A 24,509-nucleotide genomic window follows, 5' to 3' on the forward strand; every position below is an offset into this window, starting at 1 on the left:
CTGGCCCAGATGTTGCCATGCATTGCAGAGCTTTCAGCTCCAGAGGAGACTGACGGGATGTCCCTGAGAGCAGCACAGCAGCAATGCCCTCTGCTCCAGCCATCAGTGTTATGGAAAATGTAAAAGCTCTTTATTAAAACAGCACAGCAAAACGATTTACAAATAAAAATATAAAAGTCGAGAACGCAAACCAACCAGTCCACGCAAAGTTTTGTTGTCCAGCTGGCTCTTGAAACATTCATTTTTCCCACACAGACTCAATGGAAAAAGCAGCAGGAAGATCTCATCCTGGAGTCCTGTGCCTTTCTCTGTGCCACCTGATGGACCTTTGCTGCCAAGGAAAGGAAGCTCCTCCTCCCCAGCCCATCAGAACCACAGCTCACCTCCAGGGTAAGGCCCCAACAACAGCTTGGTTCCGGGATCCTGAGAAGCTCGGACGACAGCTTTGCCAAAAGTCATAATGGAATTAAAACTTCTTGCATTTTTGCCACAAGAACTCTTAACAAAGGGCTGAATTCAAGTAAGGAGGAAAACAGACTCCTCTCTCAGTTGGTGTTGTAGAGGTGTGAACCATGGCCCAATCCCAGCTGTCCAACGAGGATATGGATCAACACTGCACAGCAGTCCCTCTCCATACAGCTGTTCCTGTGTGTTAGAAATGTTCCTGTAGTGCCCATCACTACAGCCAGGGTCACAGAGGGACAAGGCAAAAAGCCAAAGTCAGCTGTCAGCCACTGCTTGCATCCATAACCACTGGGCACACAAAGATTTGTCCTTTCCAGCAGCTCCTGGACCCCGTGGTTCAGGGTAAAGTAAATGGCTCCCACATCCAGGGACCCGTAAACACTGCTACCCATCATTTACAAGGCTGCGTTGTGATCAGCCCTGGCATTCAAACTAGAACTTCAGAACAACTGCTTTTCAGAGAACATAAAATCACACCGGTATTAACAAAGGATGCTGGCAGAATGGCACTGTAAAGAGCACAGAAACAGCTTCAAATGCTGTATCAGCGCAGGTTAAGGACTCTACATCACAAATTCAGACCCATAAGCTTCTATCTGAGCTGAGTATGGCTCCTTCCTCCTCTCTTTTATGCTGCTGGGAACAAGATTTCTGAAGAACAAGAGGAGTTTTCTCCTTGCAAGCCTTCAGGTCTCCCCAACTCTGACAAAAGATTCTCATTTACAAAAAAGGGGCTGTACCTGAGTAGCTTATCCTCATCCTGGTACCTGGATTCTTTAAGACACTCTCATTTCCTCAAACTGTGGGTTCCCAAGGAGGATCCCTGCACATATGCCATGATGGCATTCTGCAATATACTTGCTCGCTGGGCTTCTTCTTCTTTCATCCTGGAGATGTCAGCCTCTTTCATTCTCAGCTTCTCCATCAACATAGAGATTTCACCTTCTTTGTCCAGCAGTGCCTCTCGGTGATTACTTGACAAGACTGTGAAAATAAAGCAGCATTGGTACAGAAAATTCAGGTGCCCTTAGAACAAACAGGAACAAGTTGCTGTAGGCACAGCTAAGGGCAGCACAAACAGGGTGAGCAACAAGCACGAGACAAGCTGCAAGAAACCTTCAGCTGCACGAGGCATTGGGAAAGGTTTTGCAGACACGATGTTACACATCGCTGTGCAGGAAGTCCCAACATTTTGCTTGCTGTGCAGCTTTGGACAGTATATTACTAAGTCATGGTCTCAATAAAATGAGGATAAGAATCACTGCAAAAACAGCAGGATGGAGGGTAGATTTGTATTCAAAGGTAGGAAGCACCTGTGTCACCTGTAAGCATAGCTCTGTTTAAGGCCCAGTGTAGGCTACCACACATTAGTGTTTGAAAAGCATGGAAGGATCCACCACCTTTCAGCTGTCTCTCCAGGGCTGCAATCTTCTCTCTCAGCCCTTCCTGTGCTGTACGTTCAGCCTGTAGGTGTCCAATCTGCTCCTGCAATTCCACTTTCACTTTATTTACTTCTGTCACTTTTTCCTGTTCCTTACTGTTCAGATCCTGACACACAAACAAAAATCCACAATTAACCAAACAACTTTTGTAATTTATTCTGCCCCCAACAGTGACTCTCTCTGCTCCAGATGAAATTACCTGCTGAAGTTCCTCTATTCTCCTTCTGAGTCCATCAGCATGCAGGCTCAATTGATTGGCCTTGACTTGGGCCTCACCAACCATTTGTTTTTGTTTGAGGCAGCAGTTCTGGGCTTCATCACGTGCTTCAGTCATCAGCCGCAGCTTCTCTTCAAGGTGTTCCACTCGTTGCTGCTGTAAGATACAAAGAAAAAAAAAAGCAAAACCATCAGTTCTGTTCCATTCCTGTGAAGGATTATTCCCATTTTTGTTCCCAACACCGTGAAGCCTTGGTTCAGCCAGTTGGTACTGAAGAACAAGCAAGCACAGGATGTACCTGTAATAGATAAAGCACAACTCCCTTGCAATCAGGAGACAATCTAAGCTGCTTTCTGCTACCAGTGCCACCTCTGGTGTTCACATCTAATGATCCTTCTTCACCTCCTCTTTATCCATTATCTTTATAATGGCTCTGAACCACAGCTGTACATGGTTAACCTACTGCTGTTCTAACACAATCAACAGCTTTTCTGTGTTTTAACTTTGTAAAGCATCTTCTTCTGTGTTGTTGTGTATAAGCAACAATTTTAACTGTTTTTGCTGTATTTTCCTCATGGCTATTTTACAAAATTCAACTCTGCAGAGCCTTTTCATCCAGCAGCAGCAGCCGCCATCTGGGGAAATGCTTCTGAGTCCAGAGTTACAGAACAGCACAGGAAAGTTGCTGATAAACAGCACCTACACCTGGCTGCTTGCTCCACAACTTGCTAACTTAGATTCCTAAGTTCTGCTCTGACAATATCCACATCAGTTCTGATACTACTGGAAAGCACAGAACAGATCAAGACACTCTGGACACAATTCAGACTTCTCAGAACTCCTTCCTTAGAAATCAAACTATTCATTGGACAATGAAGCCCAGAGATGGGAATTATTCATCATCTCCCTACAGCAAAAACAAGCCGGGCAGCCAAATTTACTCCTTCCCAGAGTCAGGGCTCAAAGGCAATCCTTACCTCATCCAACCGTGCCTGATTCCGAACCTTTATTAACTCTTCTTCTGCGTGGCCTCGCTCAGTGAGTGCAGCTGCTTTGACTTGGCTCAGCTCCTGCCACAGAAACAGGAAAGATCCAGATAGGGAAGCTCCATCATTGAAACACCAACAAGAAAACATCAGCAGCTTCCTAGTCACAGGCTACAAAGCGACACAACTGCTCCTGTCATTCAGAGACAGGGTGACCAAGACCAAATTAAACACCTTTTCTCATCCTGAGATTGCCACATAAATTCAGTGAAAATGAGAGGAGAGAGCAGCAGTGGGTCTAGCTGGGGAACAGATCAGGAGAAACATGCTACATGGCCTGGGACTCCCTGCAGGAAATCTGTAGAGTCAAATCCTGGTAAGAATCTAACCATGTTCAGAGGTAACTATTTTTGTTCAAGCACAATCTGCAAGTTTCTCCATGGAACTTTCTCATTCTTTAGTCACAAGCAGTTAAAATAATTTTTGTTGGTAAACTGAATGCCCCAGCTGCTCTCTTTTGTTCCTTCCCATCACACCTGACAGAGTTTACACAGGTCAGCACTAGAAGATTTCACAGAGCACCTGTGGCATGCTCCTCCTTTCCCACCTGAATGCACCCAGAGCACCCACTCTCACCTCCTCCAGGGCTATCCTGATGGCCTCCAGCCTCTGCACTCTGTCTTGCATAGAACGTTCACTGGCCTCCATGTGCTGTGTCAAGTGATCCACCTGCACAGCAGCAGGAAACATTTAAACAAGTGCCAGAAAATCACTCATATCTCCAAGCATAACAGCATGGCCACTGAGCACGAAAAAGAGCATCCCTTCCATGCAAAGTTTAATGAGCTCTTATCTTCAAGTAGTACAGAAGATCAGAGAATCATTTTCTAGTTTTAGAATGGCTAACATCCTCCTATCCTGTGTATTTTCTTACAAGATTTCCAAATCTGTGGAGATATATTTTATTTTTAAGGGATTTGACACCTCCATAAACATTGCAAACAGAGCCAATCACAGCCTCTTGTTCTCTCCATCCTTCTGAAACATAACAGAGAAGACAGAAGCAGGCTGAGTTGCCTTAGAGGACTGTTTGCACAGAGCACGTATATCTTAATTCATTCTAATAATGTATCTTGATTTCACTGAGCAGGACAAGATTACTTATTCATAATTAACACTGTGCCTAACAAGACTGACACAAGGACCAGCCTCCATGCCTCTCTGGCAGTCACCACTCTGGCTTATATCCTTACAGGCTACAAAACTTGCTAACAGATACAATGCCCTGTGATCTCTTCAGTTAAGCTCTTCTTGTAGAAACAGTCTATTACACAGAAAGTCTAAATCCACTATTTTAAAAACTGAAGTGCAAATGATGGCTTCCAATGGCCAGAATCAAAGAGAGCTGAACCTGAAGAAGCTACAGACATCCTACAGAAGTGCCTTTCTTACCTCTTTTAAGCGAAGTGATTCCATGTCTTCAAGACTTTGTTTAAATCTTCTTTTTTCCATTTCCAGGCGCTCTGCAGATGAAAAGCAGGCACATCAGAACTAAGGCACTCCTGCCACGTAGGCTGTATTTACACCACACCATGAGCTTTCTCTTTCCCTGTCCTGCATCACTGACTCACTGATGGTATCAATACTCCATGGGTGCCCACAAGCTGCTTTTAATCTTCCACTCACCCTCAGCCTGCACAGCCCGCAGCTTCAGCTCTGCTGTTGTGTTGGTCAAGTCTTGTTTTAGCTGGAATAACTGATCCTGCTGCACTTTGCACTTCTTCTCCAGCTCATCCACCTAACAGGAAATCACTGTCACGAAGGAGTTTCTTCTCCTATTAGCAGAGCAAGTTAGCTGTACAGAACAATCAGCAGAGACAAACAGGAGCCGAAGCAGAGGACATACATGGAGCAGAGGCAAATACCACCAGGTCCCACCTCCCAGTGCTGAACCTCCTTTCCTACCTGGTTTCTTAGAAGCAAGTTCTTCTCATTGCTGGCAGATAAGTCCCGGAAAAGCTTGCCTTCCCGCTCAGCACCTTCCTGCAAACAGCAGCAGAATTAAAAAGAACTCGCATACTCACTTAGTTCTCTGCACTACCAAGGTAGCACAACCAACACTGCGCCCAACTACAATCCAACCCATCCACAGATGCCCCAGCTCCTCTCCACCCTCACGCTCACCTGTCTCATTTCCACAGGAACGTTTGTCACAGCAGCTGTGGCAAACCCACTCATGGAGTCATGCTTGCCTAACCCAACCAGCATCCCCCAAACCCACACGAAGCAGGTATGACCCAGAGCCCAGGTCTCCAACCTAACTAGGATTGACCCAGCCCACCTGTTTTTGCTGCTGGAGCTCTGCAAAGTGGCGCTCAGCCATGCTGGCCTGTTCCTGTTTCGTGGCACTCAGCAGCTCTCCCAGGTTGTGCACCTTTTGCTCAGACAGAGCCAGGGCAGCTTCAGTCATCTGCAGCCTGCACAGAGAAACACTTTCCAGAGCCCTTTCTAAGGGAGACACTCCAAGAGAGCACCATGCACTACGTGCTACAAGATGCTAACATATATGAGCCTATTTTCAATGAAGTGATTTCCATGCCTGGACCCCTCCAGGATTTGCCCACTCTCAGAGGAGAATAAGGCTGGCTCTTTTACACCACTGCAAGATTCTTTAAAATTAGGAAGAATTTTATGGAATTAGGAATTAGGAACAGAATTTTGAACACAGGCAGTGAAAGTGATCTGCTTACTCTGTATATGAAGATGTGTCCACTCTGAGGCACCATGTAATGAAACCACTTTTAGCTGAAGTAGCCAGTGCCATTAAGTGTTTGAAGTCCAACCATTCTCACATGCATATGGCTCTACTCAGTGTAACAGCACTGTTAGGCAGTTCCAGTTCACTGCTCCTGAACACAAAACCTTGCTGGTCATGTTCCCCCATGTCTACAGTGGCTCTCAGAGAATCCTGTCAACTGCCAGGGAAAGCAGGGACAGACTTTCACCAGGCTGCAAACTGTGGAAGAAAAATATCCCCATCCTCACTATTCTTTTTCTTTTTGTTCACTCTCTGTAATTCACTTGCTTTTACAGCAGTGCACTGTGTTTTTAATCAAAGCCTGATCTGGTCATAATTAGTTATCTAAAAACCTGATCTGGCCATCACTTCTGGGTATTACTGCAGATATGATTATGTGAAATGCTAAGCCAGCCACTCGAGCTTAGCCCCTTAACAGCTCTGCTCAGCCCTGCCTGTACAGCACAGAAGATTGGGAAGGTTAAGGCTTTCCTCTTCCATACTTGGCTTTCAGTGAATTCATAATAGAGTGCTGCTCATTCAATGCTTCCTGCAGCTGGCTGACACGTCCTGCAGATATCCTGAATTTGGGGAAGAAAAAAAAAGGAGTGGCTAATTTCTATCAGGAAATGGAAAGGGTCCAATACTGCTATCCAACAGCAGAAAGCATTCAAATCCAACTCACCTGCCACTCCTGGCTATTTCTTCTCTCTGTTTGTCTATAGTGTCCATCAAATCCAAGAACTGTGAACAAGGCACACACACATGAAAAAATGAACTGCATCACCTTGGAGCATTTGTATCTGTCAGGTTTCTCTTCCTAATGACAGCAGAAGAGAGCTCACATCACTCTCTTGGAAGAAACCAGACTGCAGGTTTGAAGGGGTTCATCAGCATGTCTGACTGAGGTCATTACCTGCAGGGCTCTGCAACTTTGAGGGCCAGAAGGAAAACTGCGTGATATTTCTAAGTTTTCACTGTTCAGAAAACATCAATTCAGTTACTAAAGAAGAAATTTGAAGTATGAATATGGGCAAAGAAAATCACCAGAACTCCACAAGAATCCAGAGCGAATATGCTCAGCAGGGGATGTGTCAATACCTGCACTGTCATGGATTTGATTCCTGGGCAAACTAGGCTCAGTAGAAGGAGCCTATTTACTGAACAGTGCTGTGTACTGCTCACAAACATCCAGGAGGAGATGCAGGAAGGCATCTTTGGGGCACAATGGGGCACTGAAAGAAGGCACTGGATTCCAGCTGACCAGTTTGAAGTGCTGACGAAGGATGGCTGACCTGCTTGGTCTTCTCATCCTTCAGACTCAATATCTCCTTGCTGAGCACACAAGTTCGGTGCTGTGTCTCACTGAGGATGGTCTGACGGTCCTGGTTGTGATCCATGGCTTGTTCTGATGCAGAGAGAACAGGAGAGGAAAGAAATAACATTGAGCACTGTGTATAGGCTGTAGAGAAATGGAGAGAAAGAGGGACAGCTCTCTTCTGGAGCAGCAAGTACCCTATATTCCCCAAGGGCTGAGACTGGAGAAGAGTTACTGATTCTCTCCCATGCACTTTAGGGACATGGTTTAAGTGGTACACTCAGTAGAGTTAGGTTGATAAGAGGACCTGATGATCTGAAAGGTCTTTTCCCACCTATATAATTCTATAATTCTAAGTCCTACTTACCCACAGCTTTCAGGATGTCACTGGGAACATTGTTCCCAGCCAGTTCCAGCTTCTTCAGGGTCTTGTTGCTCTGCAGGCAGTTCAGCAAAGCTCGGCCTCCCAGAAGCCCAATGTTATTCCAACGTAGATCTATACAGAAAGCAATCTTTCACCCCAATAGCCACATGTGCTGAAACACACAAGGCTCAAGAGAAGCCATGCTCTTTATACCTCTACATGCATGGCTAACCAATCCCGTAAGGTCTCAGCACAAACACAGCAGTGACTACTAACTCCCTTTTTAAGATGAATGAAAGGGAAGGAAAACAACTGGCAGAGCAGGAAGGCAAAAATGAACCTGAAGTGCTGAGATCCCAGTGACAGTTCCCAGCATACAATGTGATCCAGGTTAATAAGAACTGGGAATGATGCTCACTGGTTGGCAGAGATCAGCGTTGGTACAATGATTCCATGTGCATGTGAACACGTATGTGGACAAACAGCCACTCTCACCCAACTCCTGAAGGCTGGCATTTCGTTTCAGTGCCACGGCCAGCTCTCCTGCCCCGTGATGGTTGATCTGGTTGTTGCGCAGATCTAACTTCTGGAGAAAGTTGTTTGCTCCCAGTCCCTGGCAGAAAAAGGAGAAGCCTTCCTCCCATACACCCAGGCTGTTCCACTCCAGGATTAAGCTAAGGAAAAGTCAGACAGGGTTGGAGTTTGTAAAAGGACAGCTGCAAGAGCCTGAATGACACCTGGATCACAGCACCCAGCCACCCTAACACAGCCTCAGAGAGCAGAGTGCTCTGCATCCCCAGAAGAGGCACCTCCAGTTCTCACTCCTTCACCTAAGCCACAGGCACTCCTGACATCCCTCCTAGCCCAAGAAGTTCGCCCTCATCCCTCATTCTTTTCCAACTTGAGGTTCCATTTGGTAGGAATAACAGAAAGAGAGAGAATTTCTCACCTCCTGATAGATTTGTTCTGCCTAAGAAGTTTTCCCAGTGCCTCAGCTCCTGTGGTTCGCAGGTTATTGCCCTGAAATGAAAGTGCTGAGTGATCAGTGAAACACTCTGCTCCAATGCAGCCATCCCATCTCACAGCACCAGGTGCACTCTGGCTGTAATGCTGATTTCAGTCTGTTAAAGCAGACGTACACCAGCTAGAAGGATGCTCGAGTCAAGCTGCTACAAATGCACTCGTTAACAGAGAAAACTAATGGAAAGCCTCCAACTGACCATGCAGCAACAGCCCAGTGACCCACAGCGACAGCTTCCTATCAAAACAGATCAGTAAAACCAAAGATGAGCTGCAAGGTAATTATAGGGAGCTGTGGCAAAGATGAGGCGCAGGAGAACAGGACATGCACAGAACTGCACAGCCGTGTTGTGGGGTTGTTTCTAACTCCGGCTGAGCTCATGTTCCTACTTCTTTTCCCATCCCTCTGTCTGTTTTACTCTTATCACAGAACGGCTTGGGTTGGCAGGGACCTCAGGATCAGGAAGCTCCAACCCCTGCCACAGGCAGCACCACTAACTGCCCCATTTAATACCAGCCCAGGCTGCCCAGGGCCCCATCCAACCTGGCCTCGAACACCTCCAGGGATGGATGGGGCATCCACAGCCTCTCTGGGCAGCTGTTCCAGCACCTCACCACTCTCACAGTAAAGAACTTCCCCCTGACATCCAACCTCAATCTTCCCTCCTTCAACTTCAAACCATTTCCCCTTGTCCTGCCATTATCTACCCTTCCAAAGAATTTACTCCCCTCCTGTTTTAGGCTCCCTTTAGGTACTGCAGGCTGCAATGAGGTCACCCCGCAGCCTTCTGTTCTCCAGGCTGAACAAGCCCAGCTCCTTCAGCCTGTCTTTGTAGGAGAGGTGCTGCAGCCCCTGATCATCTTTGTGGCTCCTCTGGACCCTCTCCAACAGCTCTCATCCCAATCCCTTCCCAGTACTCTTACCACATCCTAAGGACAATCGGTGGCATCACCCCAGTCGTTGGGGCCTCACAGGGCTACGATTTGAGGGCTGCCCTGAGAGTGCGAGGGGTGCACGCAGGGCCACAGCCTCTTAACAAACTCACCTTCAAATCCAAAGATTTGACGGTGGTATTGGAACACAGGCCGTGCAGCAGGAGTTTCACACCTGGGTACGAAAAGACAGAAAGCCGTTTACTTCGCGCTCCGCCCGGGCCGGACGCAACGCCGTCCCTTAGCAACGGCTCCATGAGAGCAGCGCGGCTCCCGGCGCAGCCCCGCGCCCACCGTCCTCGCTCAGGCCGCAATCTCCGAGCGCCACCTCGGCGAAGTGCGCAGCCCCGGGCAGCAGGCGGCCCAGCGCTCCGCACGTTTCCAGCGAAAGGCTCTGCTCCGTCAGGTCCAGGCGGGCCCGACCCGGCGCCTCCCCGCGCTCCCTCAGCCGCCGCAGCACGGCATCCTGCGGCGCCGCGCACAGCCGCTCGTAGGCCCGCCGGAACTCCTCCATGGCCGCGGGGCGCTACCGACCGCCGCCGAGCGCGGCGCTGCCGCCGCCGAGCAACCGAGCTCCGCTCCGCCCCGCCCCGCGCGCGTCCGGGAGGTGGGACGGGCGGCGCCATGGAGGAGCGGGAAGGCTGTTTCAGGAAGGTGCGGAGCGGAATGGAGCGGAGCGGCCCCGGTCCGACCGGCCCCGCCCCGCCTCACCGCTGCTCTCTCCGCACAGGAGACGGTGGAGCGGCTGCTGCGGCTGCACTTCCGAGACGGGAGGACGCGAGGTGCGGGGCGGCGGGGCGGCGGGGCCGGCGGTCGCGGGGCCTCCCTTCCGTTCCCCCCCAGCCCCGCTTAGCGCTCTGTCCTCGCAGTTAACGGCGACGCGCTGCTGCTGATGGCGGAGCTGCTGACGGTCTTCGTGCGAGGTGAGCGCCCCGCAACCCCCGGCCCCACCCGCGTCCCCGGACCGCCCTGCCCCCACTCTGCCCCCCTCCCAGCCAAGGGGGGATGTTTTCCCCCCCCCCCCCCGGAGCACCGCGGTCGCAGCGCTCTCTCTCCGGCTGCACCGCAGAAGCTGCGGCGCGAGCAGCGCGACAGGCACAGGCGGAGGACCTGGAGAAGGTGGACATCGAGCACGTGGAGAAGGTGCTGCCCCAGCTGGTGAGTGAGGCTGCTTCCTTACCTTCATTTGTGCCCCAGGGGTTTGCTGCCTTTAGCCCCTGCTCTTCTCTTTCCTTACAGCTTTTAGATTTCTAGAGACGTGGTGAGGCAGAAGTGATGGCTCAGCCGCTGGCAGAAGATCCCGGCCTGATGCTGAGTCCAGCTCTAGGAAGAACAGTGTCATCTCCTTCCTCTGCCCAATTGCTTCTGCTCCCCCGCTCCTGTATCAAGGCTCTGATGGCAGATGCTGTTTTTGAATAGAGGCCTCCGCTCACTGGCTTTGGTGGGCTGTAACTGGTTTCCCTCTCACTGCCTTCCTTCTTTAACGGTGTGCCCATCAGCACGGTAAAGCTGCTGTTGCTTTCTCAGCTAATGTGAGAAACAGGTGCTTCTTCGGACGATGAGAGGCATGGAAAGACTTAATGGCTGGAAATGTCATCCAAACATCAGGCTCTCCTCATCTCAGCGGGCGGCAGCGGCAGAAACTTCAGGTCCGGCTCCAAGCCTGGCTAATGAATAGGTTGTTAGCAGGAGCTCCGTTACAGGCTCTTGCCAAAAGCAGGTATCTGATCTTTATTTTATAAATAAACAGTGTCTGTCCTTCACTACCTTCCAGTATTTCTCCAGGGCTGTGACATCAAAGAGCGCTCAGAACCTTTTAACCATTTGATATTCTCCTCAGAAGCTGCTTCCCCTCTGCTATAAATTTGTTCTCACAAAGAAACATCAATAAATCAAAAACGAGGCTCCCCCCCCCTTGTGCAGGCTCATTGCTGCAATTAATCATCAAAAGTCAAGTTGCTTCAAAGACTTGCATGGTTTTCCCCTCACCCACCCTCTTTCTTTAAATCTTTGTAGAACGAAAGGAAAAAGGACAGAATAACAAACAGCATGTGTGAGAATCCCACATCATGGGACAGCTCGGCCCCTGGGCCGGCAGGGGGGCAGGATGGGGGAGCTGTGAAATAGGAAACCTCGCACATGGAGGAAAGGACCCACACAACTGAGCCGGCTTTGTTGGGAAGTGCGGAGCCGGCTGCATGGAAAGCAGCTGACGGCCGTGTGTCCAAAGGGCTGTGCAGTGCTGCTGCCTGGTTGCAGCCTTTGATTAGTAATAGGGAGCAGTTTTTTGGGTTTTTTTTCCAGCTGACAGCTGTAGCAGGCACAGCTCAATAGGTCGCTGTAGTGCCTCAGCTGAGAACTGTCAAGGTCATCACTCTGGATGGAAGCCACGTGGAAATTTGGACCAAAACCACAATTTAATACGCATTCTTTTTGGTGATGGTACCAGGCGAGGCAGTGCCCCAACCCTCTGAACTGCAGCCTCTCTGCCAAGAGAACTGTTTGTGCAGCTGTACCATGAAACCAGGGAAATAACTGACCTAGTTCAGCTTTCAGCCCCACGACCATACGGTAAAAAGGGCAACAGCAAAAAATGCAGATAATACTACCTCTGAATGCCCAACACCCCTAGGGATGAGTTAGATACTGCAGCAGAAGAGAGAAAACAAAGCCAGAATCTGCACGCATCGTTCTGCAGCGTGGTAGGAATCTCTGTAGCAAGTACCTTAGGAAGAGCCTGCACACACCACAGCCTCTGGTCCCTTTAAAAGAATCCACCCCTACTTTTTTTTCCTTTAACCTTATCTGGATTCCAAATCATCTCTCCCCCATTCTGAGTCTTGGTGACACACAAAGGGATCTAAAAATGCTCAGCTTCGTTTCCCTGGCCCATACCACCAGCATTCCTGACTGAAGAGGACTGCAGATTTGGATGTTAGTGGTAAAGTGGTATTTTAATAGCAGGAGCTTTTTTTTTTTCTTTTTTTTTTTTTTGCATAGGAGAGTAAGACCCGATCTGGTTGTTGGAATATCCATGGAATATCCATTTTTCATTCTATTAAAACAGCAATAGATGAAACTGATGCACTGTGTTACACAAGGAGCATGCACAAACAGGACTGAATCAGTGCATGCAGCTGCGCGGGCTCAGCTGCAGGGGTCCAATCCTCACCAGAAACCTCTTCTGACTGGCACAGCCACTATTAGGGTATGTTTGGGTAAACCAGTTGTATCTTGATTTTAAAATGATTAGAAAGTTAACTCTGGGCATCTGGTTAAACCCAGTATTGGTTCTGCAGCTGTTGCTCATCCCAGCCACAGAGAAGAAACTGGGCCGAGATTTATTGGTGCCTCTGTCAGATTAAGTCACACCTAATTTTCTGTGAGCAGCGGCTGGGTCAAGACAGACCTGATATTAACCTCCTAATCCTCACTCCTGTACTTAACCAATAAACTGCCCCATTAGTGCTGATAGTGCTGTTCATGTCCCCAGACATTTCCTTCTCTTTGCCCATACCACGTACTCACAAGTGACAAAACTGATGAAATCAAACCAGCTAAGGCACTTGATGTTGCCTGTGCTCTTCAGAAACAAAGAGTAGCACACCTGAAGCCCAGTACAGCTTCCTGCTATCCAAAACACTCCTATTTACTCTTAACCCAGTGATTCAAACAGCAGCACGAGTACATCACTGCCTATGCTGGGAGCCAACCTATGGCTCTTCGTGGGCCTCCAACACATCCTGCACAAACTCAGCACAGCAGCTGTAGCTGCAGCATACTTCTAACTTCTGTGAAAGCAATGAGCATGACAGAGCACCTGAACCAAGCGACAGACTGCAAGCTCAGCCCACACAATCCTCTGAAGTAGTAAGCTTTAAACACTATTTTAATTTTGCTTTGTTTTGCTGTAATACACCTTTTATAGACATCAAGCACCAGAAGGGCTTGCCTTTCAAGAAAAGAACTTAGAGCAGCATGTCTGCACACAGTGCTCTTGCAGCCTCCGCTGCCGGTGGCCGCACACAGCCCCTGTTTATGTTTGGGTGTCATATAAGGAATCAATCAACATTTCTGCTCAAGCATTCTGCTCCCTCCACTTTAAGTCTCCTTTTTCCTCTTCCACCTTTCATGCTTCTCCCTCCCTTCAAGTTTCTTCAAAGCATCTAAGAGCATTTGGAAGTAATTAGACCTGAAGGGAAATGTTGGCCAGGCTGGGAGACAATGACAAGTGCCAGGAACCCTGGGTGCCCTTTCTAGCTACTTTGAAGTTCATTCAGATGGTACAAAGCTCTGTTTTGCTTTGTTGGAAGAAAAAAAAAAAAATGGGAGGAAGGGAATGAGGCATGACAGGCCCATTGAAAAGAGAGCAGGTTCCTGTGAACTGACAGAGAAACAGAGCACTGGGGGAAGGAACACATTATCAAAGAGACCGACAAAAAGGCCTCCTCTGGCCACTGTGCTTTATTACATCTCAGAATTGTGCAGATGCAGACATAGCTTGGAGAACAATTGTCTGTACAGGGAAAATGGAAAATATGCTATTACCATAACATGGAACCCCAGCTTGCCCAATACGAATCACTGATCCATGGAGAAGATTCAAAATAAAAATAAAAATAAAAATAAAAGAAAGCACCATGGCTGCTGTGGCACTGTGATCTCCAGTGTAAGCACAGTTCTGAACACTCATCCCACTGCAGGCATCTGCAGCAGGCAAATTCAGGACCAGCACTTCCCTCTGCACACCAACTGCATGCAGAGGACAGCTGACTCTGCTGTGGGAACTCAGACCACAGAAGACGTTTGCAGATTGATGGTGACATGAAGAGATTCTTATGGGAGTTTTTTTTCCCTGCATTATACCCATAGTTACTGACATAAATTACGTGCAGAGAAAATTCCATTAGCAGATACCTGTGTTCTGGGGCAAATGAAAACAGTGTAAGTGCAGTAGACCATGAGTTTCACAAGAAAAGGCAATTGGAACTGTTGTAAGTGATGTGCTTCCCTTAAGCCCACTTTCTAGCCATCTATACCCAGAATTACCAGCAAAAAGCAGAGAGGTCTTGTTCTACTCAGCACTGAACTATAGGTAAAATTGAATTGTACCTTGCTGCTAGAGTTCAAGCAGCCAGACTCAAGTTATCTTTGAGGATAGAAAGGCAAAAGATAGGAGGATTTGGATTTAAAAATATGGATGAAATCACAGTCCTTCACAGACATAATCTAGGAATTATTTTCCCTTCCATTCTCTATTCATATTATTTGCATGCAGGAAATGTTAAATTTAACCTCTAATCTTGCTTCTGTAGTCACAAACAGGCCTTGCACACTTCCAAAAGGTGAAGCTGGCAGCTGAAAGTAATAGCAATTTTCTGTATGTAATTAATGTTCATATGTATTCAGATTTCTCCAGGGCCACCAACAATTTCTTACAAATTCTGAAGTAGTTCATCAGGAAAGAGGCACAACTGGATGCTCACTGCAGCTCAGGATGCTTCATCTCTTCCCACCTACAACACAAACAGAAGGCCATTAAAACACTTAACCACACAGTTCACACTGCATCATTTCTCAATAGCATGATCTATGTGCTGCTGTGTTCAGGCAATGGTTGGGTTGTGTGGAAGAACAGCTCTTTAGCAGATGGAATGGTGAGTACAACATAACTTCCAGGGAAGGGAACCCCATCCTACACATTATTAACATGCATGTTCGAGCACAAGATTAACTTTTCATACCAGCTGCTAGTGGATAACCTACATATGTAGGCAAGATGTTATTCTGTGCTTTATCCAGATAACCTTTACTTGAGAAAGTGGAATGGCTCAAGAGTCCTAGAAACAGGAAATGGTAAAGATATTGCTTCCCACATACTGTGCATCACTATCCCAGTACGAGTGGTAGAATCCTAAGAGTGGTTTGTGTTGGAAGGGACTTTAAAGCTCACTCAAACCCCTCCATGGGCTCGTTGCCCCCACCATCTCAGGTTGCCCAGGGCCCAATCCAGCATGACTGAGTACCTCCAGGGACAGAGCACCCACAGCTCTCTGGGCAGCAGTGCCAGGGCCTCACCACCCTCACAGTGGAGAATTTCTTCCTGCATCTAATGTAAATCTACTCTCTCTCAGTTCAAAATCCTTACCCCTTATCCTACCAAGGACAGATCTGCCACAACAGGAAAAAACACCCCAAGCGACCGTTTGCAGCCTTTCAGGAATAATTCCACACTTTTTCCTATGATGCTGGAGCTGATGCCCCCACAGAATCAAGTAATAATATCCTACCAGGAAACTAACATTTGGCATTATTAGCCAGGGAATTCCAGATAACGTTTCCTAGTTTTAATTCCTTATAGAACCAACATTCAGGCACCTCTCCAGTGAAGGCTGAGGTTTAAGGCACAAAATGATTTGTGACTGACAAGCACTGATATCATGTCCTGCCAGCCTTCTGCTGACATCTTCAAGAGCAGAGTCAACACTGAAACTGTTTCAGCAGGAGATCTCTCCCCAGATTTTGTGATACCTGGTAGCTTCAGCCACTTGGGTATTTTCCCAGGGGCCCTTCTCAGCACCTGTGGAGCTTCATGCACTCTTGCTGGTTCTGGTCGTTCAGTCTTTCTGTCACTGCCCACTTCTGGTTCAGGTAGGGGTGGAACTATTGATTCTGAGGATGACGAGGCAGAAGGAGCTAATGGTTTGGACAAACATCTAAGGAAGAAAATAAGCAAGTAGAATTACAACCTCCTTTTTTCATACTAGCCCCATGTATCACCACATTTAAGCTTTCTAAGTCAGACTGACAAGGCTCTTCTTCTCCATGATAAAGACCTTAAGATTTACTTGATGTAGTCACTGAAATCCTGCTTTACAAAGGACTCATCAAGCTACAAATTCAGATATGACTGTACGAAGGAGAAACTGAAGTCCTAGCATCTTCAGATCACATTTCTTTTTAGAAAGGCACTTCAGGCCCCCACCCCCCTCCCTGAAATACTCAATTGCAACTCTACTCAGTTCCAACATACCTGGCCATCAATAAATCAGCTGCAGAAGGGGAAACTGCAGAGCTCAGCAGGTCCGATTTCAGGTAACAATCTGTTTAAAATGAAACTTGATGAAATCCCAACACTTGTTTGGTAACATAAAGACATCAATCACAGACTCACGTAGCTCAGTGCTCAACAAGAACCTGCTGTACACCACAGCAAGTTTTCCACCAGCTGTCAAACAGGACACTTTCAAACTGTGACTGCTTCTTACACAACTCGAGGCATCTTACTTTGTCATTCATTCAAAACCTTGAGATTCTGACATTTTCTTTCAGTGCTCACTCCATCTGAGGAGCTATTATGCAAAACAAGAGTGTTATTCAATCTCTGGGACAAAGAGAAATTCTAAGTACAAACCAGAGATATCAGGCAACTGAGGATTCCAATCTGTTCTCCCACCTCCAGCTAGTCCACTCAGCAGGAGGCCTATATGAGCATTTCACATCTGTCCAGCTAACATTTTCTATAGTGAAATTTCCTTCTATAGGATTATTCTTCTTTCATTTTTGTCCTCATAGTAGACAATGCCTGCTCTACAGCCTAACAAATCTCACAAGAAATGTACTGTATTTATATTTGTGCTTAAGCTAACTGCAGTAAAATCCACTTTTAGCGAGAACAACCCAGCTCTGATGAGCTTTAACCAGTCTGAAGGGGAACAGTTACCAGCATTGGCAAGGACTGCATTATCTTTTGCTGGAAGAAATCCTAACATACTGATACAATTCTTTTCAGTATTCTACAGGTGCTATACAACCAGGTGAAGAAGAGAGGAAGCTCACTCACCCCTGCGCTCCTCAGATCCAAAATGAATGACAGCAGCTGGAAAGAGTTTAGCCTGCAGCAAAGGGGAAAAAGAAGAGGTTACTGATTGTAGATGCTTCCACAATCTACTGTGAACGTTAGAGACAGACAGCTATGGACACATTCAGAGAGTTTAAGATCAGGTCATTGAAGCATCTATAACTCAGAGAAGTCTCAACTTGCATACAGCACAGGGCACTCACAGTAAATATGAAGCAAAACTCACAAGCTGTTCTCCTACACACAGATGTGCAGCAACACACTGTGCCAACAACCTACTTGTTTTCAATCCAGTTTGAACTGCTAGTTCCTACTTGTTTGGATAAGTGCTGTATTCAAACTGTTTTTTCATTCATTTAGCTCATTATAGTAACTGCAGGACTGCCTTCTTCACATCTGCATTTATCACCCTGATGAACTTTATTTTATCTGCAAATATTATTATTTTGTATTTATGTATTTACCTCTAAAAGAGATGATAATGAGCAGAGCATGCCCAGAACTGAACCCAGAACACCACTGCAACCCCTGCTTTTCAACAATTCCTCAGTGAGTGTTAAAATTTGAGATGTTTGTCAGCCAAAGCATAATTAACTTAATATGCATTTTAATTACAGTGTCACACCTTAAAACAATGCATATACATATAGTTCATGAAGGAATGAATCAAATGAAATCCGTTGAGTCTGATCCCAGCAGTCTCACCTCCATACAAAACGATGCAGTATGTCACAGCTGACCACATCACAGGAAAGATGGGAAGCACTGCCTGTCCCAGCCATGATGGCCCCAGAAAGGTGTGCACTCATCACCTGGAATCTCTGCCTACCCCTTCACGTACACAAGGAACACACATTAAAGAGCATATGATCAGCAAGCACTCCTCTTTTGCCAGCACATAAGTGCAATAAAACCACACTCGGACTTTTCCCTTCTGTCAGTGAGACAGAAAATGTTGACTAATGGTCTACACTTACACTGGCAAAATAACACCACTCCATTTCTCTTCTTGAACAAAACAAACCACTAAGTCTTGTCAGCATCAATTGCCCCTGTTTCTACTACCAAGGCACATCCAGGAACTGCACAGGGCAGGCTGCCTGCTCTTGAGTTTTCTTGAGCCTCTGTTGCCACCATCAGGATACTGGAACTGATGCTCCATCCAGCAAAGCAGTTATAGTATCTCAATTAAAAAAAAAACCAAACCACAAACCAAAACCAACCAGATCTCTACAGGGGAGCCTCTGGATTCCCACCTAGTATAGATGTAGATAAATCAAGATGGATGAATGGAGATGAGATGAATCAGCTTCAACTATCTTCCTGGTACAAATGCCAACAAGTACGTGGCATTGCAAGCTTTTGGACATTAATCCAGAAGGTGCTGTAGTATTTCCTAAGTAACACAGCCTGCACGTTAGAGTAAAGCAGAGGAGACATTCATTTGTCTACTCCAAACCTCAGCTCCTGCCTGGCGACCAGGGATCTTCACATCCTCCAAGTGTCATTTTAGCAGAAATCATTATTTACCAGGTCTTTTTAACACGTTAGTCCTCAATCAACAGTGCCTAAGATTGCCTGCTCCAGTCACAAAGACAGCTCTCCATAAACTTTTTAATTAAAAAGTACCAGCCACGGTTTAGAAACCCCAGAGAAAATTCTTCCAAGAGCTTTGATGTTTCCGCTGCGTTCGTCTGAAGGGATCCCTCTATTTAGGAAATGGGTGGCTTAAAAGGGAGCCCCCCCAGCACCCCCTCCCCAAACACACATACACTCAAGCCCTTTTGCACACAACATCCTTTTCATGCCAGCTGCAAGTTGGAAAATGAGGTTTTTGTAGCGTGTTAGTGTTGGAATTTTTTAATAACCTCCCCTCTCTGTTTTTCCCCTCCTGCCCAATTATCTTGGTAAATAATTAACATTCTGAAGGAGATAAGTAAGCACAACATCTCAAAACTCAAAGCCTTTTAGTTCAAAGCCCTGCCCTCCTCTCTCCCCACTGCCACCACCAAAACTTGCTTGTCAATCAAGCTCTGGGCACACACATCAAAGCTCCATGCAGGAATGGCCCCAAGGGGTCAGAGAAAATTCATGGCAGGGCCAAAGTGAGGCACAAAGAGAGAGAGAGAGAAGCACAGACTGAGAGCTAGACAGACATACTGAGCAGCAGAAACACACAAACAGAACGTGCCCCAATATAAACCTCTACCCTATTTACTCACAAGTTGACAAACAATCTAAGTTCTGAATTTCAGGCTCCACCACCACAGCCATTTCCCGCTGCTGGCAAAATATCCATCCAAAATCTTCTAACTGAAAGGCACTGGACAGCAGGTCACAGGCATACACAACACAACCTCCTACCTACGGCGGAGCAATTCCCCCCATCACTGCCCCTTCCCAGTGCTCAGCCAACAGGGATCTGTTACCAAATTCATACCCGATAAGGTTTTGCATTCAGACCTTTCTCCACAATAACAGTTCATTCACACCACCCCTTATCCAGCTTTCTCATTTCAGAATTCTCAGGTGTCACCCCCTGTTTCAGGGCTCGCTTTGGGTGCAGTGCAGGAAACAGCCAGCTGCATCTCACTGCTACCCCACCAGCTCTCCAGCCAGTCACCAGCAGGACACACTGCCTCAGAGCTTTCTGCAACACTACATAGAAAGATATACGTAGAAATATGCACACAGAGTGGAATAACCTCACCCGTCAAGGAATGCCTTGGCATAAAGGTGAGAAGGAGTTAGTATCCTCAGGACAGGAAAATACACAACCAGGAAGCTGGAGCCTTTCGTATTCCCCAACACTGCTTTGGAAGCTGAAGTCACATTGGGCAGAATGTTATTCAAAATGCATACTCTTAGGTCAGTAATTTCTTCACTTACATGCTTCTGTGGCCCTAGAAGATGAATCTTGCAGTCTTAAATTCATTGCACAGGATTCTTTTAAGAATATCTTTGAGCCAAGAGAGATTTAGAAACTTCTTACGGGTACACTGGGTGCAGCAGACCAATCAAACAAATCACAGGTTGCTTAAAACAAACATTCAAAAAACTCCACTCAGTTATACGTGAAGAATTACTACAACAGAAGTCAACAGGTAGTTACCATGCTGCAATATCCAGCATTTCTCTTCCTGGCTGCCTTCATTTCCAGCCAAAGGTACAATGTTACTCTTACAAGGAAAATTAAAACTATTACACGATGGAATTTTAATGTTCAAATCACACTGTTCGAGGTAGATTTGCAAGATGTAGTTGGATTATTATTATTACTGCAAGAGTATCCAGAAATCTGATTGGAAATGGTGTCCTAATGTGCACTATATATGTGTGCATAATGAAAGGCAACACACAGTGCAAATTAAAAATCTAAGAAACTACAATTTTTTGTACCAATGAAAAACTGACATCTAATGAGAATAAGTAACTTATTCAAGGCCACACAAAATGGCAGTGGCAGGAATAAATATATATTTCCAGAGTACCAACCGGGGTTGTAGTCAGTCACCAATGAGGCAAGAAGCAGAAGAACCACTGTCCTGCTTATCACCCTGTGTACTTAAGGAGGGTCACTCCTAACAAACAATTCCTTAGGTTTCAAACATTCTCCAGTAACACAGCTTCATCACTTTGCTTTGGTACAAGCTGAGACTCACGCTTTCTGTTTCTGCTGTCTGAAGACCAGCCTGTTGCTCACACAGCCACATTCAAACTCTGTAGCGACAGTAACCCAAAATTCTATTTCAGACAACCCAAGTTACTCAGATACCACAGTGGTGAGCATGGTTTATGACAGCAGGGCATCCTGGTTGTGGAGTGGTATATTGGGTCATGATAAAAATATCCATCCTAGAACAAAATTCCACTGCGAATCCAACTGTGACGCACAGGAGAAATATTTCTGATTTTTTTTTTATTGCATGTTTTAGTCATTTGTTCTCTAGAGCACAAAAACGATTTCAGACAGTACCCTCCCTCAATACCATCTCAACACTTCTTCCCTCAGTGGGCACTTCCAGATGCACGCATTCCACAAGTCCTACAACTGAGTACCGCAAACGATGTCCATTATTACCGTGCAGTTATTCTGCTCACAGAAAGAATGATGCTTTCAAATCAGGCAGGGACTGTTGTCTAAGGGGAGCTCGCAGCTGCCAGAAAGAGAAGCATTCTTTCCGTTACATGATCTGAAAAGATTAGAGTGCCACAGGTCTGCAGTTAGTTTGATGTTAAAAGATGAATAAGAAAATAAGCACTTCAAAGGAACACGCGCATGGAAGGAGAAACCCAAGCTACCAACATGAAATACTGCACAGTACACACACCCCAAACACATAAACTTGCCCTTGGAAAATTCAACCGGAAAGCCGGTGGATCAAAAGCTTCCTCAAGCAAGACTGCAAAGCATTGCTGAAACAGAAATAAACACCACAGCCATGGTGAAAGGGGCAAAGTGACTAAGTGGTTCTTGTTTATAACCTGAGAACAAAGCTTCTCAATGTGGACTGCAACTGCAAAAGAAGATGGATATTCTGCAGCCAATACGGGGGAAATCTGATCCAGCTTGAACAGGGGCCCTTTAAAATTCATAAGGCATAGATAAGACTTGAAAGCACTATTTTGAGAAGGCTACTTAAGAAGGAATCCAGGTATAAAGAGTATTCATTGAGCCCTTGAGCTGAGATCAGAAAGATTTGGCCTCCGAAATTAATAGTAGAAGAGGGAATATTTTTGGCAGAATTTCCACTCTGAACTTGAACCGTGCAAGAAAGGCCTCATCCTTACTGCACTGCCTTGCCCTAATCCAAACCAGCACGAGAAGCAAGTGTGCACAGCCATGACGAGTTACCAGGTCTAGTATGACAAATAGGAAGTAAGATTCCGACCAAAGCCTACTTAGATGAGAAAATCCTGAGTGGTAATAAAGGGCTGAGGCTTCATGCAGGAAGGTGAATGCCATCCTCTGGGTGAATTTCACTATTAATTCTGATTTTCCTTATTAGTGAGTGGAGTAACACCAAGAACAGCCACTGGAAGTACCTCTGGTGGAAAGACTCTCATGAAGAAGTTTCTTCTGCAATTGCATTCAGACTCTTGCCAAAAGTCAGAAGGCCTCACACTGCCCAAGTCAGTCAGCTTCAGTGAACAGAATGCCAGACGCGTTGCCCAAAATGGCATTAATGAGTAGGATATGGAAACAGAACCAAAGGCAAAGAAACGAACAAACAGCTCCTCTGCACTCCTGCCCCACAGTACGTGCCAGAGGAAACACTTGGTGCACTCTAAGATCTGATTAAAAAAACTAAATATTTACATGGAAGAGTGTGGATTCCTTCAGCTCCTCAAGAGGGAATATGGCCTCCTGCCCTTTGCTGCCTTTGACCTTCCCAGTGGCTGGTATTCTTACCTTCTGCTAACTCTTTCCTGGTCTTAACTCAGCTCTTAATTACTTTTTCTACTAATGCCCTCCAGATACAAGCTACTCAAGTGCCTGGTTCTGGGAGGAACAAGAAAGGGAAGAGCAACTCTGAGAAGCTTGGCTAGCCTAGGGAAGCACAAACAGGCAACCAGTGCTGTAAGAAACTCAAGGCCAAGTGCTACAACAGGGAAGCCTGCGGTTGTTCAGTTCTGGAGAGCAGAACATTATAAAACACTTCAAGGGACGTGAGGATAAGGCAGCCAGCAAAAACAACAATAACAAAAATAAAATAGAAAAATCAAAGCAATGTCTTGAAGTCTTCACTGGTTCCAGAAAACCTTGCTGCCTATCCATGCTCTCACTACAGTGTAAGTACACACATTTCAGGAGAATTCATTTCAGGCATTTCTTTCAGCCCAAATATTTTAGCAAACAAGTTGACAAAATTTGTCATTTTCCCTGGTTTTGCTTATATCATAAATGTTCTCCCTTCGTTGTAAGCTATCAGATTTAATAAATGTGGTTCCAATCTTATCAGCTTGAATGCAGGCAGAGAGTGTAGAGAAGAAAAATACTGAAAATAGCACACTACACCATCTGCAGAGACTCCTGTGACTGGCTTCAACACAAATTACACTCACATCACTCAAATGTACCCACATTACTACCCCAGACACCATCTACTTTTTCTTACAGACAGCAACACAGCAGCCTGAACACTGGAAGATAACAGACTGCTAACATAAATCCTGGGAAACCCAGGTGCAGGTCTGTGATCCATGCCTGACATTGGACGAGCATCCCCAACCAACCAATTCCTAGCCATATCACACAGAAAGGAGCTCCACCCACTACAGTATGTTCCTAAAACATCCAGGCTGGCAGCAGTTGATGTCCAGAATGGTTCGTGTTGAGGCTCAAGCAGCCTCTGCCTCTGAAAGTCTCAGTGATAACCACAGGTACCCAGAAAATCCTTGGAAGGCATTTTCAAGGTGATAAGGACAGGTACACAAGCAGACAGGGTGCTTTCCAACACTGACAAAACAGAAAGCAGCATCAGAAATTGAAGTACCTAGAACTTCAGGAGGAGCAAAATATCCAAGAGATAAGAAGCAAGAAGAGGGAAAATGTAAATTACAGAGGCAGATTTTGACTCTTCGGCATCTTGGAGGTACTTAAAAAAAATCATCTTAAAGAAAAAATAAATAGTATCAAAACTCAAAGCCCATTGGATTCTAGAGGAAAATGTGGCATATGGAAAAGAAATCACTGCAGAGACACTGAAAAGCAGCAGTATATTTTGTAGGAACACAAGAGAAGCTGGAGGCTGAGACAGGAAAGCTTGGAAGGCATCCCAGCCAAATCTCAGAAAAAGACCAACGCTCATTTTATGCAGGAGACATCTGCTGTCGAGAGCTGCAGAGAGACTTTGGAATCATGGGGAGAAAAAAAAAAAGCTTTCCAATAAGCATGTTAGAAAACGTGTGTAAAGGAACTCAAGGTGAGGGATGTGTCCAGACATGACAGCTTAAGACAACCACAGGAGAAGGTGTGGGGGCAGAGAGCAGCGTGCATGTGCCATTTCAAACACGCCTGCACAAGCCACGTTTCCAAGGCTGCTTCCCTTGCCTCAGAACAGCTAACAAGTGGATAACATTTTTTATTATCTGCTGCTCCTCCG

At 46.2% G+C, this 24,509-nt stretch overlaps 3 protein-coding genes across 7 annotated transcripts in view; 1 reads left to right on the forward strand and 2 right to left on the reverse strand.

The window, feature by feature from the left end:
• Nucleotides 1-102: 102 nt before the first annotated feature.
• Nucleotides 103-10,056, reverse strand: LRRC45 (leucine rich repeat containing 45). 2 transcript variants are annotated; one of them, XM_042833303.1, is made up of 18 exons: nt 9,837-10,056; nt 9,656-9,717; nt 8,539-8,609; nt 8,085-8,263; nt 7,593-7,721; nt 7,203-7,315; nt 6,593-6,651; nt 6,411-6,488; nt 5,452-5,587; nt 5,076-5,153; nt 4,797-4,908; nt 4,563-4,633; nt 3,747-3,839; nt 3,102-3,194; nt 2,107-2,280; nt 1,866-2,013; nt 1,206-1,449; nt 103-645 (listed from the first exon to the last, which is right to left on the reverse strand). In XM_042833303.1, exons 1-17 carry the CDS (start codon nt 10,054-10,056, stop codon nt 1,253-1,255), a joined length of 2,013 nt encoding a protein of 670 aa, XP_042689237.1. In that variant the 3' UTR covers nt 103-645; nt 1,206-1,252. The 2 variants fall into 2 exon arrangements, with proteins under 2 accessions (XP_042689237.1, XP_042689236.1); XM_042833302.1 differs by having other exon boundaries at nt 103-1,449.
• Nucleotides 10,057-10,133: 77 nt separating this feature from the next.
• CENPX (centromere protein X) lies at nt 10,134-11,452 on the forward strand. Of its 2 annotated transcripts, XR_006171202.1 has the most exons (6): nt 10,134-10,196; nt 10,273-10,324; nt 10,412-10,465; nt 10,612-10,700; nt 10,782-11,191; nt 11,317-11,452. XR_006171202.1 is itself a non-coding variant. In XM_042833309.1 (5 exons), the coding sequence occupies exons 1-5, from the start codon at nt 10,167-10,169 to the stop codon at nt 10,794-10,796; spliced, it is 240 nt and encodes a 79-aa protein (XP_042689243.1). In that variant the 5' UTR covers nt 10,134-10,166; the 3' UTR covers nt 10,797-11,305. The 2 variants fall into 2 exon arrangements, 1 of the variants encoding a protein (XP_042689243.1); XM_042833309.1 differs by lacking the exon at nt 11,317-11,452 and having other exon boundaries at nt 10,782-11,305.
• Nucleotides 11,453-13,988: 2,536 nt separating this feature from the next.
• ASPSCR1 (ASPSCR1 tether for SLC2A4, UBX domain containing) overlaps nt 13,989-24,509 on the reverse strand; it is a 39,872-nt gene continuing 29,351 nt past the window's right edge. For 2 of the 3 annotated variants that reach the window (XM_042833304.1, XM_042833305.1), the window contains 4 exons: nt 17,386-17,437; nt 16,576-16,645; nt 16,074-16,258; nt 13,989-15,058 (listed from right to left, as the gene is read on the reverse strand). In XM_042833304.1, coding sequence (XP_042689238.1) covers nt 15,045-15,058; nt 16,074-16,258; nt 16,576-16,645; nt 17,386-17,437 — 321 coding nt within the window. In that variant the 3' untranslated portion in view covers nt 13,989-15,044. Of the gene's footprint in view, nt 15,059-16,073; nt 16,259-16,575; nt 16,646-17,385; nt 17,438-24,509 lie in introns of those variants that run through there. The other variant, XM_042833306.1, reaches the window with a different exon arrangement.

The sequence above is a fragment of the Centrocercus urophasianus genome, unplaced genomic scaffold, assembly GCF_019232065.1.
Source record: "Centrocercus urophasianus isolate 14NV4802_14NV808 unplaced genomic scaffold, USGS_Curo_1.0 seq_41, whole genome shotgun sequence".
NCBI classification, from domain to species: Eukaryota; Metazoa; Chordata; class Aves; order Galliformes; family Phasianidae; genus Centrocercus; species Centrocercus urophasianus.